At 40.5% G+C, this 16,046-nt stretch overlaps 1 protein-coding gene across 1 annotated transcript; it reads right to left on the bottom strand.

The window, feature by feature from the left end:
• Positions 1–5,299: 5,299 nt before the first annotated feature.
• ENPP5 (ectonucleotide pyrophosphatase/phosphodiesterase family member 5) lies at positions 5,300–15,483 on the bottom strand. Its single transcript, XM_052649190.1, has 4 exons — positions 15,373–15,483; positions 11,701–12,564; positions 10,303–10,479; positions 5,300–6,126 (listed from the first exon to the last, which is right to left on the bottom strand). Exons 2-4 carry the CDS (start codon positions 12,527–12,529, stop codon positions 5,699–5,701), a joined length of 1,434 nt encoding a protein of 477 aa, XP_052505150.1. The 5' UTR covers positions 12,530–12,564; positions 15,373–15,483; the 3' UTR covers positions 5,300–5,698.
• Positions 15,484–16,046: the final 563 nt, after the last annotated feature.

Here is a 16,046-nt window from a genome sequence, read left to right as displayed (position 1 = left end):
GATAACAGTTTTACAGATATAAAAATAATGGAGAGTAAATATGCAGCCCAGTGAAATGTTGATTATCTGCGGTGGTCAGGAACAATGGTGCCAGTCGTCAAACCCAGAATTCATCCTTTGGTCACTGCTTGCTAATCTCCTGATCCTAGTATTTGGTGCCTATTGTTCTAGGGGTTCTTGAGAATCATTTCCACACCCTGCGTGAATAGTTCGGGTGAGCGGTCATAAAGTGCCTGTGTTAAAAACAGCATAGTAATTAAACCAAACCACAAGGACTTATTTTGCTTTTTGACAGATTTTTATTTCTGATGTTTTTTGCTCACATAAAAGTTATCCTAAAGGTTAATAGTTGATCTGGACAAATAATAGAAAAATTTCTTTTTACTTCAATTCCCATTAAAAAAAAAAAGCACAGAAGAACTGTCACATTTAAAGCAGTGAGGATTTTTTAAAATGTATCACATGCTAAGTGAGTTGAGCTTGGTCCTTGCAGTGGTGTGAGCTTTATTGGCTGTATTGGTGTGATTGGTGGAAATCGATCCATCGCAACCAACATGTGAGGAGACTTTATAGAGGATGGAATAGGAAGGGGTGCCCTTCAGTGTCTCAACCCTTTGAACAAAAGACCTATTTGTCTTGTTCGTCATTCCATTCTGAAAATATGAACTAGAATGAAAATTGTAGACGTTTTATGTATATGTTGATGGGACAAAAAGTATTTATTTAATAATCAGATGTGTATAAATTATTGTATTGAACTTTATATTAATTCATTTGTATCTTTAAAAAATGATCACTTAAAGCCGGTGATTCCTCTAGTACACTGAGAAATATTTCGGTAAAGCCAGCCTTCTTCACTTGTGCATCTTGTTAAATAATTGATAACATGCTTCTCTATTTTCTGAGTTGTAGGAAGTATTTGGCACCAGGAAAGATTTAACTGTTTATGACAACCATACTCAAAAGTAATAGGAAAACTTCTTAATAAAAGTTTTTCAGTGAATGAATTCAGAATAAGGATGTCTACTTATAATGCAGGGACAGTTCTGCTGCTCTTATTCATGTGCAAGTACTTCTGGTAAACAGCAATAGCATAAAAATTATTTCAGTGCTCTGTACCACTGGTTTTGTGTTACTGTTCCATTAAGCTTGGTGTAAGGATTTAAAGATAAATTCTTGGAACATTAAATGATTAAAAAGGCCTTTGCCTTGTTCTTGGGTGTTTTTCCTTCTCTTGCCCATGTCTGGTAAACTTTAAGGATGGTCGTATTTAATTTATTTTATTTGAAGGATTTTACTTCATTGTGAATATATAAAGCTACAAATGAAGGATAAAGATGACATGAGAAGTCTGTAATTTATTGTAAATTCTTAAAATACTGTGTAAATAAAATGACATGAGTGTGTTTTAAAGAAGTTTATGTGTAGTGCCTTAAGTTAAAATATATTTTGACTATATTGTTTGAATTCAAAGCTATGACTTTATTATTTTAAAATTTTTATGTGAATAAAATGTTACCAAAACATTTTAATCGTAATTATTAAATATGTGATGTCCTTGATGACTTTTTAATTTGTCACCTTCTTTCAAAATATGCATAGTATGATAGATGTTAACATGACTTAGTGATACGGCAAAATCCACCTAGGCATTCATTACAATCTTTTTAAAACCAGGATTAAGTGTGTAACATTTAACCATATTTTAAAAGCAGTGTATAAATATACACTGTATAAATATAGTATAAATTACATAAGGACATCATTGGAAAGAGAGCCAAGATCAATTTTGCAGTTTCTAGAATTATAATTCACTGACTTGCAGTAGAAAGGAAGAAGTTTCAGAAGTTGGTTACAAAACACGAGGGGTGAGGGTCTTTTCTAATATATATTCAACAAAGCTTCCTCTAATAGAGCAGTTTTTTTGTTTTTTTTTTAATTTTGACATTTGTTGAATACTGCTAGCTAGGGACTGTGGGGAAAACAAATTAACAAGCACTTTCTTTGAAGAGTTCTGTGGCATTTCAAAAGTGGTAACACTATACCAACAAAACACTTTTGTCTACTCATGGTTTACCTCTTGGGCTGAGATCCTTGAATCTAGAACCAGTTCCCGCGCTCTGTGCTTCCTGAAGTTTGAATTCCAGATTTATTGAATAAAGTTGATTCCAATAGAGAATGAAAACTAAGACCAATTTCTTTATTAATTGGGAAAGTTATGAACTATTCTACAAAAAAGTTTCAGGCCCCAGATCCAGTAATCTTTCTTGTTGCCTCTTCATTGCATTTGATTATCAATGTTACATTAGCTTCATAAAACTAGTGTTTTAGAAAAAACCTGCATGAGTTTTTGAGGTGAATATAACATTGATATCAAACATGATAAAAAAATAGCATAAAAAGAAAACTACAGATTTTCAAAGCTGTGTTTTTTCCAGTAGTTCTGTACAGATGTGAGAGTTGGACCATAAAGAAGGATGAGCGCTAGAGAATTTATGTTTTCGAATTGTGCTGCTGGAGAAGATTCTTGAGAGTCTGTTGGACAGCACAGAAATCAAACTAGTCAATCCCAAAGGAAATCAACCCTGAATAGTCATTGGAAGGACTGATGCTGAAACTGAAGCTCCAATACTTTGGTCACCTAATGCAAAGAGCCAGCTCACTGGAAAAGACCCTGATGCTGGGAAAGAATGAGGGCAGGAGGAGAGGGGGGATGAGATGGCTGGATGGCATCACTGACTCAATGGACATGAGTTTGAGCAAATTCCAGGAGATAGCAATGGTACCCCACTCCAGTACTCTTGCCTGGAAAATCCCATGGACGGAGGAGCCTGTTAGGCTGCAGTCCATGGGGGTCGCTAAGAGTCGGACACGACTGAGCAACTTCACTTTCACTTTTCACTTTCATGCACTGGAGAAGGTAATGGCAACCCACTCCAGTGTTCTTGCCTGGAGAATCCCAGGGACGGGGGAGCCTGGTGGGCTGCCATCTATGGGGTTGCGCTTAGCAGCAGCAGCCAGGAGACAGTGAAGGACACAGAGGAAAGGTGTGCTACAGTCCTGGGGTCACAAAGAGTCAGATGCGACTTAGCAACAACAACAACAACAATAGATTTTCTATAACTAGGTTCTTGTAAGAATATGAAACAAATAACAGGATCAATTCTAACTGAGGTCAGAAAGCATTTTGCGAAGCAGTTTTCAATTTAAATGGCAGATGGCAAAGGCAGAAGAAATTACAAAAGATACCTGGAACAGGAAAAATTGTATCAATTAATCAGCTTCAAAACAGTTGGTAGAAGATGGAGAGAAAACATGTCAGTGTTGTGATGTGGGGGATTCCATTTTTCTGACCTTTTAAAAGTTTTTACTTACAGTCAGGAAGGTTAGCCAGTCTCCATCTTATTTCTGTGTCCTAATTTGTGTTGACTGTACACAAAAGTTTGGCCAGAGAGACATGCAGGTAAAACCAGAACAACAACAAAACTATCAAAACATGATAAGAGACAAGGTTTTCCCAGCAAAGTGTAAAATTTTATTTTCTTTCAGGTAAACTCTCCAGCTGCTATTTTACAGGAAGATAAGTATCTGTAAATAAAAGAACCATTCAATAGTCAAATCTTCAGATCAGAGTTTTTAACGATTTCATCCGCGTTACAGAATTTACTCTCTTCTTACCACTAAGGTCATCATAGCACCCTCTAAAATGAATTTAACACAACAATTAATTTACATACACAGATTGCAGTTGAATAGTGACTGCTTTTAAATAGACCAATTTCATCTTCAGGTCATTAGATTTGGCATCTCAATCACACAGATAAGTTCACTGCTATAAAGCAAGCCAATATGAGTAAGTCACATATTCTAAAATGTCTAATCCAGAGTTCAGACCTCCTGAGGAGTTTGCTATCTACCATCTCATGTCTCAGCTTCTTAATCTATACTACTGATACATTTCCAGTGATTTCATTCTATCCCATTAAGAGGCTGTATTAAGCATTAGGTGCTAACACTCTTTATTGGCATCATCATTTAAAAAGCATTCACCTGATTTTAGGAAGCACTTTAATTATATTTTTCACTCTGCCACTTTTGTTATCTCAAATTTACAGTTTCTTTCTTAAATACATTTGCCATTTTACCAACTTCTTTGTCAGTGAGTACATAAATATACACAAAATCATAGTATTATCTATGGGCCACATGTCTATAAGCTGGTTTCTGTTTTCTTCAAGGAAAGCTATTCTGGGGCTTCCTCTTTCCTCTGAGAAACCACCGGTAATACCCTCTCCCCAACCAGACTACTTAAGAGACCAAAAGCAGTTTTCCATGGCGGGAATGAGCTGAGATGACCAGGCAGGTGAAAAACCCTACTGAGGAGATAAAGTCTTTTGTGAATGAAAAGTCCTACTGAGGAGTAATGTCTGTTTGTGAACTTGGATTCATCTTTGATTCCACTGAGCATCTGTGAGTAGATATTCAAATATATCAAGGAAACAAGGCTATAATCTCAACTTCTTTTATTTCAATACCTGTTACCTCTAGGTATTGTCTCACTAAATTTTGCCACCAGGCACCCTTTAGCGGTGTCCTGGGTACATTACAAACACTGGTCCTGCCTAATTTTTTTTCCCCTAAACTCCTAATTATTTCCCCCAAGCTCCACACAGCTCTTTTCAAGGATTGTGTGGCTGACATTTTTCCCAATATATTTTGTGCTTTCTTGCAATCCTAGACCTTCAAATGCTCAAATCTAAAGGCTCTGTCACTACAGGTTACCAGAAACAAAACACTCTTTGAACTAATCTGATTTTTAACACAATTAATAGTGATTTATTTTTCAAGGAAGCAAATAATTACAGAGCAAGAGAAAACATTGCTGAGATGATGCCTGATCCCTTCTGCCCTTCTAGGGCAGTGCTAGACTTGAGAGGAAGCAAATGTATATTCATGGTGTCTTTATTATCAAAATCAGAATAAAATGACTACATCTGGAAATAGCAATAATGAATGTCACGATGGAAATGATATGCCTAGAATGAATCCAGCAGCATCTGGATCTCTGTTGTGGGGGCAGAAATAAGATGAAAACCTATGTCGTATGGAAAGAAATATGACAAGGAATGCTCACAGATGCACCCTGCTTTGGGAACCCATCTCTCTGCAATCCAACATTCAAAGGTCATCACATTTCATTTTCAACAGTTTTCACTTTCTTCCCATTCTCCCAATGTAAGGAGATATATTTCTACATTATTCAGGAATTATTAGAAATTTCATTTCATTCTGGGACATAGGTGTAAAATTTGTCTTTTTCTACTGAATTATAAGACATAATTGTCAATAAAGTGCATTTCACATAAAAGTACCATTAGGAGAGTAAAGTGCAATATGTAAGGTATTTCAAATAGTGCAAAGTTGCTAAATATATACATTGCATGTGCCAAGTCCAAATAAAGCAGGATCTGATCTACCAGAAGCCAGAGAGAACAATGGAAATATACTTCCCCATCTTTCATCCTTTGCAGGTCAGTGTATTTTGGTCTGTATGTGTGTGTGTGTGTGTGTGTGTGTGACTGCCCCTGTATATATACATAACTGCTTAATGGTCTGTGCAAATGTCTGAAGCTAGTTCCCTAGAATTTGAAACCTTTAAACACTGACATAACTATGCCATCTTCACATCACAGAAGCATTAGGCTTGTAATAATGGTTGAGATATTTCAGCCTGAAAATCTGGTAAGGCAGGTATTTGACTTCGAATTAAATGTTTAATGAGAACTATTAAAAACACAATAACTATAACGCTACCAAGAGAGACCCCGATGAAATAAGCATATGGCTCGTCTTGTTCATTTCCTCTTGGTTTCACACTACCATGGAGGAGAGGAGGGGTCTGGGTATTAGGACTTGCTCTTGGAGTCGGTGAACTGAGCAGATCCTGAACGTTGCTGAGTGATCCGTTGTGAGGCAGGGCAGTGATGCTGAGCAGGTGGCAGAGCAGGGGGTACAGGTCTGTAGAGTTCATGGCTGCTTTTGTGAAATTCTTTCGGAAGGCAGGGCCGTGGGCTAAGAAAATGGGATGCATTTCTGCTAATGCATTGTCATACCCGTGGTTGCCTACTGTGAAGATAAAATGCGTGAACAAGTTAGCCAACCAGGTGGTATTAAAATGGAAATAACTGTATCATCGAATGCTGGACTTACATGCAAATCTTATCTAATTTGACTTTTAAATAAAAGAATCCTTTACACATCATCTCTGCTGTGGTCAACATCACGATTCACTTCAGGAAATGAAAAGTCAAATGATCACAAATCTTTTCCACAGGCCACAGGAAGAAGGGTAAACTTCCCTGAGCCAAGTCGGGGGAACACAAAAGTGATTTTTTTTGTTGGCAGGTAAACTAACTTTCAGCAATTACTTGTTAGGTACCTTCTATGTTCCACTTATTGTTCTAGAGATAAAGGGATAAAGGTGCCCTTAGTCATGAAGCCAATAAATTCATAATTTATCAGTTGACTCATCAGAAAAGCTCCTGATGCTGGGAAAGATTGAGGGCGGGAGGAGAAGGGGATGACAGAGGACCGGATGGTTGGATGGCATCACCGACTCAACGGACATGAGTTTGAGCAAACTCTGGGAGATAGTGAAGAACAGGGAAGCCTGCGTGCTGCAGTCCGCGGGGTCACAAAGAGTTGAACACAACACAGCGACTGAACAACAATCAAAAAATAAAGATCAGGACTTGTGGGTAAAATCTTGTCTTGGTGTTTCAGATCAGGATCCAGCTTAGCACTGTCTGCTTTAGTACGGCTACAAAAAAGGTTAACAACTTTCGGAGTCTTGATAAGTCAGAAGAAGATACAAAATTGAAGGATTAAAACCCCTGCATAATAAAAGCTGCCTTTTACACGCATGTGGCTCTAGCACAATATCAGGGTTCTACTTCCAATAAAATGGCAACCAAAGAGAACTGAAAGGCTTTATTTCAAAGGTGGTGAGAATGACTGGCAAATCAGCCTCTACTGCTTGTGTTTGCTCCTAGGAAATGTGCAATGGGAACACAGAATTGAAAAGAAAAAATCATAAATCAATTCCTCTGAGAGTCATCTTCTCAGAGTAATTCCAAATCTGCCTGGCAAAATCCATCTAAAGGAATCATTTTTAGTGCTATGATTCTTTTGAGTTTCTTATTCGAGTGGAAATAATGCTGGATTTATGAATCACTAGGAATCATCCGACTGGGGCTGTGCTATTCTACTTAATTAATCAACAGTAACATTGGGAAATATGCCATTATATAATCTGTAATTGGATGATTGTTGGGCTCCTGTCTATGAAAAGTTCGATATAGACTCTAATCATGAAGGCAAAGTAAATTCTATCACACTTCTTACTAGAAACTCAGACTTGAAGTGAACTCATTATGACTTAGAAAACCTTTCCCATGAAGAGGGACTTTTTTTTCCTAGTGGTAAATGCATGCTCAGTCACTCAGTCTTATCCAGATATTTGCAACTCCATGGACTGTAGTCCACCAGGCTTCTCTGTCCATGGAATTCTCCAGGCAGGAATAGTGGAATGGGTTGTCATTTCCTTTTCCAGGGGATCGTCCCAACCCTGGAATTGAACCTGGGTCTCCAGCATTGCAGGGAGGCAGATTCCTTACCACTGAGCCACCAGGAAGCCCTTCCTAGCGGTAGCCCCTACCATAAATGCTTGATCCAGCAGACAGTATTTAATAATGGATGCCTAAGGGCAATGGTTCTCAAACTTGACCGTGTATGAGACTCTGGTGTAGGGAGGGTGGGTGCAGGTAAAAACACAGATCTCTGGGCTCCACCCTCTCAGTTCCCAGTTTAGCAGATCTGGGTTGGCCCCAAGAATCTGCATTTCTAATGAGTTCCCAGGAGATTTGGATGATGCTGGTCCAGGGAACACATTTTGAGAACAGCTGCTTCTGGACGTTAGGGCTGAATTCTCTTCTAGAACTCAGGCTGAGAAGGACTGTAGTAGCCAGTACTTAATTATTTTGTTGAAAAAATAATTATGTTAAACATAATGTAACATAAACAGGAGCACCATTAAGGTTTTCGATTCAAAATAGGAGTGACCATCTATTATGTAATTGTACTTCACTGAACCAAAGTTTCAAGAGAGCCACTGACATTTATGTTAATTGTAATTCTGTCTCTTCAGAGACAGCAGTTGTTTTCTAAGCAACTCCTCTCACGTAAGAGTCACCTACACAATACATGAAAGCCTGAACATATAAAGTTGGCAACTATTCCCACGGCCAAAGAAATTATTATTTTTTAAAACTTTCTTAATACAGCTCTCCTGGCCTGATTAAATATTGGTTTACAGATTATTGCTGCTACTGCTAAGTTGCTTCAGTCATGTCTGACCCTGTGCAACCCCATAGACGGCAGCCCACCAGGCTCCCCCATCCCCGGAATTCTCCAGGCAAGAACACTGGAGTGGGTTGCCATTTCCTTCTCCAATGCATGAAAGTGAAAAGTGAAAGTGAAGTTGCTCAGTCGTGTCTGACTCTTAGCGACCCCATGGACTGCAGCCTACCAGGCTCCTCCGTCCATGGGGTTTCCCAGGCAAGAGTACTGGAGTGGGTTGCCATTGCCTTCTCCTTACAGATTATTATCTGTACGTAAAACCTGTTTTAAGGATCTGAACCCATCACATATACATCTGCCAGTATGACTCATTTATGCTCTATAAATGTCACTGCCAGGTAACTGGTTTTCTCTTCATCAATAAACATGATGCGAACCCAGTTCTACCTAAAAGGACATATTTTTAATATCTCAAATGTATCAAGGAGCATTTCTAGTCAGTGTTGGCACCATATGCTTCCTTCAACATTCAGTAACAACGGAAACAACCCCCAGTGAACTGATTGGTAGTGTGTGTTAATGTCTCTATCAGCCAGGGAAGCAGATCCCATGCTAGGTAGTTTAAGAGAGGGAATTTCAGATGAGGGCTCATGTTGAAGCTCAGAAGTAAACATGAGATGGCAAGGTTACCCCATGAGTAGCCCAGTGGGAATAGTCCCCAGTGGGAACCTCAATGGCTCCCAGAGCTGGAGAGACAGAAGGAAGAGGTGGGGTCACCAGAGCCCCAAAGGCAGGACTACTCAGTAGGAGCTGAGGCCAGAGACAGGGAGGTTGTTCAGAGCCGGGATCACAGTCGACATGAAGTCATAGGCTGGGGCAGACAGAATGGGGGACAGACCCTGGCTTCTGCCAAGTTCCTGCCTTCCACACTCCTGCCAAGGTTCTCTGTTGGCCAAATGGAACCAGAAACCAGCTTACAAAGTAGCTTGGGAAATTTAGTCTGTAGGGATCTGTCACTGCTGATACAGAGCAGATCAGGGTAAAGGTGGGCAGGCAGTTTGAGAGCAAATATGCAAATGGCAGGCACAATAAAGATGAGTTACGCCCTGGGCATGACTTCCATTTGGCTAACTTGTTAAAAGCTGTATGAAAAGGGAAAACTACACATTACGGATGGCTCCTCTGTCCATGGAATTCTCCAGGCAAGAATCCTGGAGTGGGCTGCCATGCCCTCCTCCAGGGGATCTTTCCAACCCAGGGATCGAACCTGCGTCTTCTGCAGTGCAAATTCTTTACCATCTGAGCCACCAGCGAAGCCTCTATTACGGATGGCAGAAAGCTCTTTATTTTGTATGCTTGAATTTTAAATAGGATTTCCATCAACTTCTAAATTTATATAATGGAAATACCTCCAGAATTATACCACTAGGTATTCATTAGGAAAATATATCTTGATATACTTTTATCCATGCCAATATGCACTTCTTTTTAGAAAGGTTCCCAAGGTGTAAAGCAAAGCTGGCCTATATTTTGTAGAGCCAGAGGACAAAAGAAACTAGAAAGCTGACAATAGCAGAGAAAAATAGAGATGACACTTTTATGAAACCAGAGTATGAAACAGATGCAGAAATGATTCAATTTACAAAACTCAGGTTTTTCTCAGGAACATAATGGTTATAATTAGCAGTATAGGGCACGGCACTTATCTTTGGTCTGATGACTTCAAGAGAAGTAAATGTTTCACTTTTAGGAAGTTACTTCAATTTAAAGACCCAGTAAATCTTTATTGAGATATTTATTGGATCTTTATTTAGCTATTAATGTATGACACTAGCTAGCTATTCAATCGGTAAACAGAATGTTGAATACAGCAGAAACAACACCCAGTTGGCCTCCACTTTAGCAGACGATGCAGAATGGGGAGAAAGACTGTAACATACTCACACAGAAAGTCATCTGACTTATTCCGTAAAATATGCCAGCCGTCGTCAGCCACTGCAAGAATGGGCTGAATTCGACTGTTGTGTTTGTAATGCCATCTTTCCGGAACCTCTTCCTTTTTGTAAACAGTCAGATTAGGATGAGCTTGAGCTAATGCTTCATAGACTTCATCAAATTTGCCTAAAACAGAAGGATTAGGAGAAGCAGTCAGAACAAGACTCTCACTGCTACAGCCAAGAAGCAACCATGGTAACAGAGGTCAGTCAATGCAGACATCCTACTGATGTAGACAGCAAGTTCAAGGTAATGAAGTCTCACCAGACAATTTAGAGCCTCCTGCCTGCCCCCGCTCCCCGTGGGGGAAACTGAGAAATAATCTTCTCTTAAAATAAATTCACCTTCAGAGAAGACATTTCATTGAACCAGAAGTCTCTAATCTCTAAAGACTTAAATACACATGTCCATGCGTGCATGAGTGTGCTAGTGCTAAGCTGCTTTAGTCATGCTCAACTCTTTGCAACCCTGGGGATGTAAAACTTAAAAAAAAAAAAAAAGCCTTTTTATTTTATATTGGAGTGTAGTTGATTGACAATGTTGGATTCTTTTCAGTTGCACAACAAAGTGATTTCAGTTATACACATACAGGTATCCATTCTCTTTCAAATTCTTTTTGGGGATGTTAAACGTCTTGAGTTTGTTTAAAACTCAAACAGAATCTACCTTTAAAACAGAAATAATGAATGACAGGTTGGTATGAGGCTTTGAAATGAGGTTTGTAAAAAGTTTCAGGCCCTAAAGCCTGTGCTCTGCAACAAGAGAAGGCACTGCAACGAGAGGCCCTCACACCACAACTAGAGAACAGCCCACACAGCAGTGAAGACCCAGAACATCCAAAAATAAAAACAAATAAATTTTTTTTTAAGTCTGAGATACTGTTATTACTTCCCTTGCTCATAGGTAAGAAAACTAAGTCTCAGCAGGAGCAAATCTCTCTCTTTCCTCTACCCCACTGCTTTCCTATTAAGCAGATTCTAACTAAGGATCCTCTGAAGGCTTCCATAAAAATCACTGTAACTCCATGCACATTTGTGTGTGTCTTCCCATCCCTACTTCTCTGTGAGTGAAGGCTGTAGCTTTTCGTCATACCCAATGACTCCAAAATGGTTAAATGCCACTACCATAAATATACAGAGAGAGCATCAGTTTCAATACTGTAGAAAAAAGTCAAAAATCAGTCTCTGAGGGAAGAGACTTTGTCTTTTCAGAGACTAAGGATTAAACCCAAGAATATTACCATGAACAAAGACAAGCACACTTGAAAGACAGAAACAAAAATCCCCCACTCAGTCACACTGGGCACGTCCACACCCTGCCCCAGATCACCACTCAGTTCAGGCTGACCTTCCCTGGGCAAGATGGCGGCCACTGGCGATTGGTCAATCAGGGTGTAGTGCTCTCTGTCCAGATATCGGTCAAGCTCTATGATCCTCTCCTGGGAACACTGCGTCATTCCATGGTCACTTGTGATGATCAGGTTCAGAACATTCCACAATTTTGCCTTTTTCAGCATTTGTATGAGATATCCTAACTTGTGGTCAATATCTGAAATGACAGTCCCCATGAGTGGACTGTCTGGTCCCAACTGGTGGCCCATATCATCAGGTTCCTCCCAATAAAGAAGACCAAGATTGATGGGCTCTTTTGACGTAAACCATTCAATAATTTTGGCAACTCTCTCTTCAAATGAAACGGAGTCATTGTAAGGCATATAGTGAGTGGGAAAGGTTCCATGTATTTTGACATCTGTTCCGGGCCACATGGCCGCACCACTCGTGTGTCCTGCCCTCTGATTTGTGATCCATATCGGTGTCGCTTCTTCCCAAAACTCAGAATCATAAATATCCATGTCATCCAAGGAGAAAGATTTGTTCAGAATAGGGTCATACATGTCATTTGCCACAATACCATGATTCTCAGCAAAGAGGCCAGTGACCAAAGTATAATGGTTAGGGTAGGTCTTTGTAATAAAAATATTAGTAACTTGCTGCACCTGGACACCGTATTTCATAATATAATGAAAATGGGGTGTTGGAACTCTATATAAATAATCCCAACGGAATCCATCAAATGAAACTAGCAGAACCTTTGGCTGGTCTGACTGGAGAGAAAATGTAACGGAAAGTGTTAATGCAGCAAGCATGAAGGACACCCAGAGAAGTTTTGAAGTCATTTTCAAACTACTTGATTGCTTCAGTGTAAGATAGTCTGTATAAGAAAAATATAGAAGTTAATGGCAATAATTTTGTTTAACATACTTTACCCAAAACAGAGAATGATGGCGCTTAGTAACCCCAGTTATAGTATACATCAGAGCCTGGAAGGTTTATGTTGCAGAATTTCACCTTAAACAAGAAACATGGGGCTCTCTATAACAAAGCTAAGACATATATTCACACTTTAGAAATTGTTTTAGTTTCTAAGAACTTACCAAAACATTTCCTCAAAGAAATTATGTAAATTATCTCCCCAAATATCATTTTAAAAGATGAAATAATTTGCATCAACTTTTCTGAAACATTTTCAGGTTGACTCAGACTTCTGGCTCCTGCTCATGGACATTTATATATGTCCAAATATTCCGGGAACTGGTGATGGACAGGGAGGCCTGGCATGCTGCAGTCCATGGGGTTGCAAAGAGTCGGACATAACTGAGTAACTGAACTGAACTGAACTGAAATACCTGTGGACAAATTCATCATTAGTGTTAGACAGGCTGTAGGAACCTAGCAACAGGAGTTAGCACTAGCAAATTCAAAAATAATATTTTTTAAAAATACATATGTAAACCTCCATGTTTCAATGGCAAGGCCTTATGTTTGGTCCATCATAGTAAGAGATTAACTTGGTGTCTTGAAGTGACATAAAAATTGTGACATTCTAATATGTTTGTGAAACATAATCGACGTTCATGTATTAATAATCAAAGCATGCGTGTGTGCTAAATTGCTTCACTCATGTCTGACTCTATGCAGCCCTATGAACTGCAGCCTGCCAGGCTCCTCTGTTCATGGGACTTCCCAGGCAAGAATACTGGAGTGGGTTGCCATTTCCTTCTCCAAATAATCAAAGCGTGTTGTTGTTGTTGTTTGGTCACCCAGTCATGTCTGACTCTTTGAGACTCCATGGACTGCAGCACACCAGGCCTCTCTGTCTCTCACCATGTCCTGAAGTTTGCCCAAGTTCATGTCTATTGCATCAGTGATGCCATCTAGCCATCTCATCCTCTGACACCTTCTTCTCCTTCTGCCCTCAACCAAAGCATAGTCTTCTTTAAATAAAACAATTAGGTTCTGAACTAAGTATAACAGAAGTGTAAATCTGAAATTTGATGTTGACCTTCCTAATGTTAGTGGCTTCCCTGGTGGCTCAGTCGGTAAAGAGTCTGCCTGCAATGCGGGAAACTTGGGTTCGATCCCTGGGTCGGGAAAATCCCCTGGAGAAGGAAATGGCAACCCACTCCAGTATTCTTGCCTGGAGAATTCCATGGACAGAGGACCCTGGTGGGCTACAGTCCCTGGGGTCACAAAGAGACAAGACTAAGTAACTTTCACTTTCATTTTTCCTAATGTTAAAATTCATCAACATTTAATCTTATCAGTGGTATGTGTAGAACAGGCACTTCCCAGGATTAAATAAATCTCTGGGGATCAAAGTGGTTGTAATTGTTGTTGTTCACTTGCCTCTATTTCTAAAAAGCTTTTATTCTATTCAAGAAAGCTAATAAGAGATAATATGAAAAACAATACATATGTAAATTTTGTCAGTTCTCATTGGGTTTGCAAATCCAGTAAGGATCTTTTGTTCTTTCCCTCTGCTCTTCATTGTTGCATGAAGTTATTTATAAGCCCACCAAACCTGGATCTAACTATATTTTGTGCCAAGAAATCTCTTGAATTCAGTTTTTGACATCTTCCTAATTTGAATATGCTGAAGACATTTTTAAACCTCAGAAAAAGAACCTGTCTTGCCCTCCTATTTTATAAGTGCTGGTAAATAAAAACTGCTTGGCATGCCTGCTTTGCTATCAGGGGCAAGCATTCTGCTTCTGTTTTGTTTTGTCTTTTTTTTTTTAACCATGATTTCAGCATACCAGAGCATTACTTAAACTGAAATTGTTGTAGGTATTGATCTCCAGACAATGGCTCAAAAGTTAAATTTAAAAAACTTCCTCAAATGGCAAGAAACTTCCCAGTTCTGGAAGGAACATGAATAATCAGTTCCAATAAGGAACTGCAAAAATATTTACTAACATTTCTGGCTAAGAATGGTGGTTCTTCCTCTTCCTCTCTTCTCCTTCACTTTCTTAACACAAGAAAGGATACTATGAACCAAATATAATTTAAAGCTAAAAAATGAATCAACAACATGAAACATCTGACTTCTCCTCTATTGTAGTAAATTAATTCAGCAAACTGTAATAAGCAGGACAGAACTGCTTTCCTGGGACAAACGCAAATAAACAAAGGCTGACCATTGCCTCAAGCTTAGGAATGTCTGGTAAGAGGAACCAACATTATCACATCGATGACATAAAGCAACAAACAGGGACGCGGGGGTGGGGATGGAAGAAATCTGATTTCTTTCTTTTCCAACACAAAGTGCTTCATGGCGCTGTGGAATCCCTCGTTCTGGGTCCAGATTTCACTGGGCTGCTTTCCAATTCCTCGCCCCTCCAGCCCTTCCCCTACAGACAGCCTTGGAAATCTAGAGGAAAGGGATGCCAAGAAAGGAGAGGAGAGAAAGTGAAGGATGAGTAGGTGTTTGTAGAGCGAACAGAGGGTGATGCGTCTCCCCATCGTTTTCATCGGGATTTCATCCTAGCTCCGGGAAGGATCTCGGCGTAGGGTACGTTCCCAATTTTAGAACTCCAGCCCGCCCACCGAGGCCAGAAGATGTCCTAACGGGGGCTCTGTACAAGTGTGCAGTGGAAACGGGAGGAAGGATAGTTTGAGGGTCCCTAAAGAGGCAGGTGGGTCCCGGGGAGGCCAGCCTCCCACTTCCCCCGACTCTTACCCTCGCGGCGATCCGCTCAGTCCGCATCAGTGCGAGGGAAGGCCTGGAAAGGGATCCCTCCCGCAGACCCGGGGCAACAGCCAGGAGGCGGCGGGAGCAAGGGGTGCCCCCCGAACCCACAGCCGCTCACCTGCTCGCCAACTCAACGCAGAGCACCTGACCAGCCCTGCACCTGACCAGCACCGCCTACCGGCTGCAGGCCCCGCCTCTTGACTCCTATTGGCTACGGGACAGAGAGAAAGCCGGGCTCCTGGGAGTGGCTGCCCCGCCTGTCAATCAGTGGGGCGGGCACTGCGGGATTTGAAGGGTGGATCTGGCGGGAGCCAGGGGAGTGAGGGGTGACTTGGACCCAGCCTGGAAGCTCCAGGGGCAGGGAGGAGAAGGCCCCCCAGGGCTCGCTAAGGCCCCCTCTGCCGGATCACAGAACCATTCTGCATTGTGCCTTTTCTAGACGGGCAGTTATGCCGTGGTCAGTGATGCAGAGAGGTCATAGCGCTCTACCCTCAGTAGAGGTTGATGTGTTTCAACACTGTTTTCGTTAAAAGCTATTATTCTCTTACCCGATTTCTCATCCCCAGTTTTCTTCTGTTTTCTGATCACAAATAGGTAGCACCATACTCTGGACTTTGCTCCGAGGAACACCAGAGCACCCCAGGAGGTCAATGGGACTATGC

This window comes from Budorcas taxicolor, chromosome 11 (genome assembly GCF_023091745.1).
Source record: "Budorcas taxicolor isolate Tak-1 chromosome 11, Takin1.1, whole genome shotgun sequence".
NCBI classification, from domain to species: Eukaryota; Metazoa; Chordata; class Mammalia; order Artiodactyla; family Bovidae; genus Budorcas; species Budorcas taxicolor.
The sequence above is the reverse complement of the archived record's forward strand: the minus strand, read 5'-3'. Positions and strand labels throughout refer to the sequence as shown.

Bases quoted from the DNA above. Each gene is read 5' to 3' on its own strand.
- ENPP5 (XM_052649190.1), bottom strand. From the start codon at position 12,529: ATGACTTCAAAACTTCTCTGGGTGTCCTTCATGCTTGCTGCATTAACA. The intron at 10,480-11,700 runs GTCAGCCTGAAC...CTTCTGTTTTAG, and splicing joins CGCCATCTTGCCCAGGGAAG to GCAAATTTGATGAAGTCTAT. The intron at 6,127-10,302 runs GTGAGTATGTTA...TTATCTTCACAG, and splicing joins TAAGTCAGATGACTTTCTGT to TAGGCAACCACGGGTATGAC.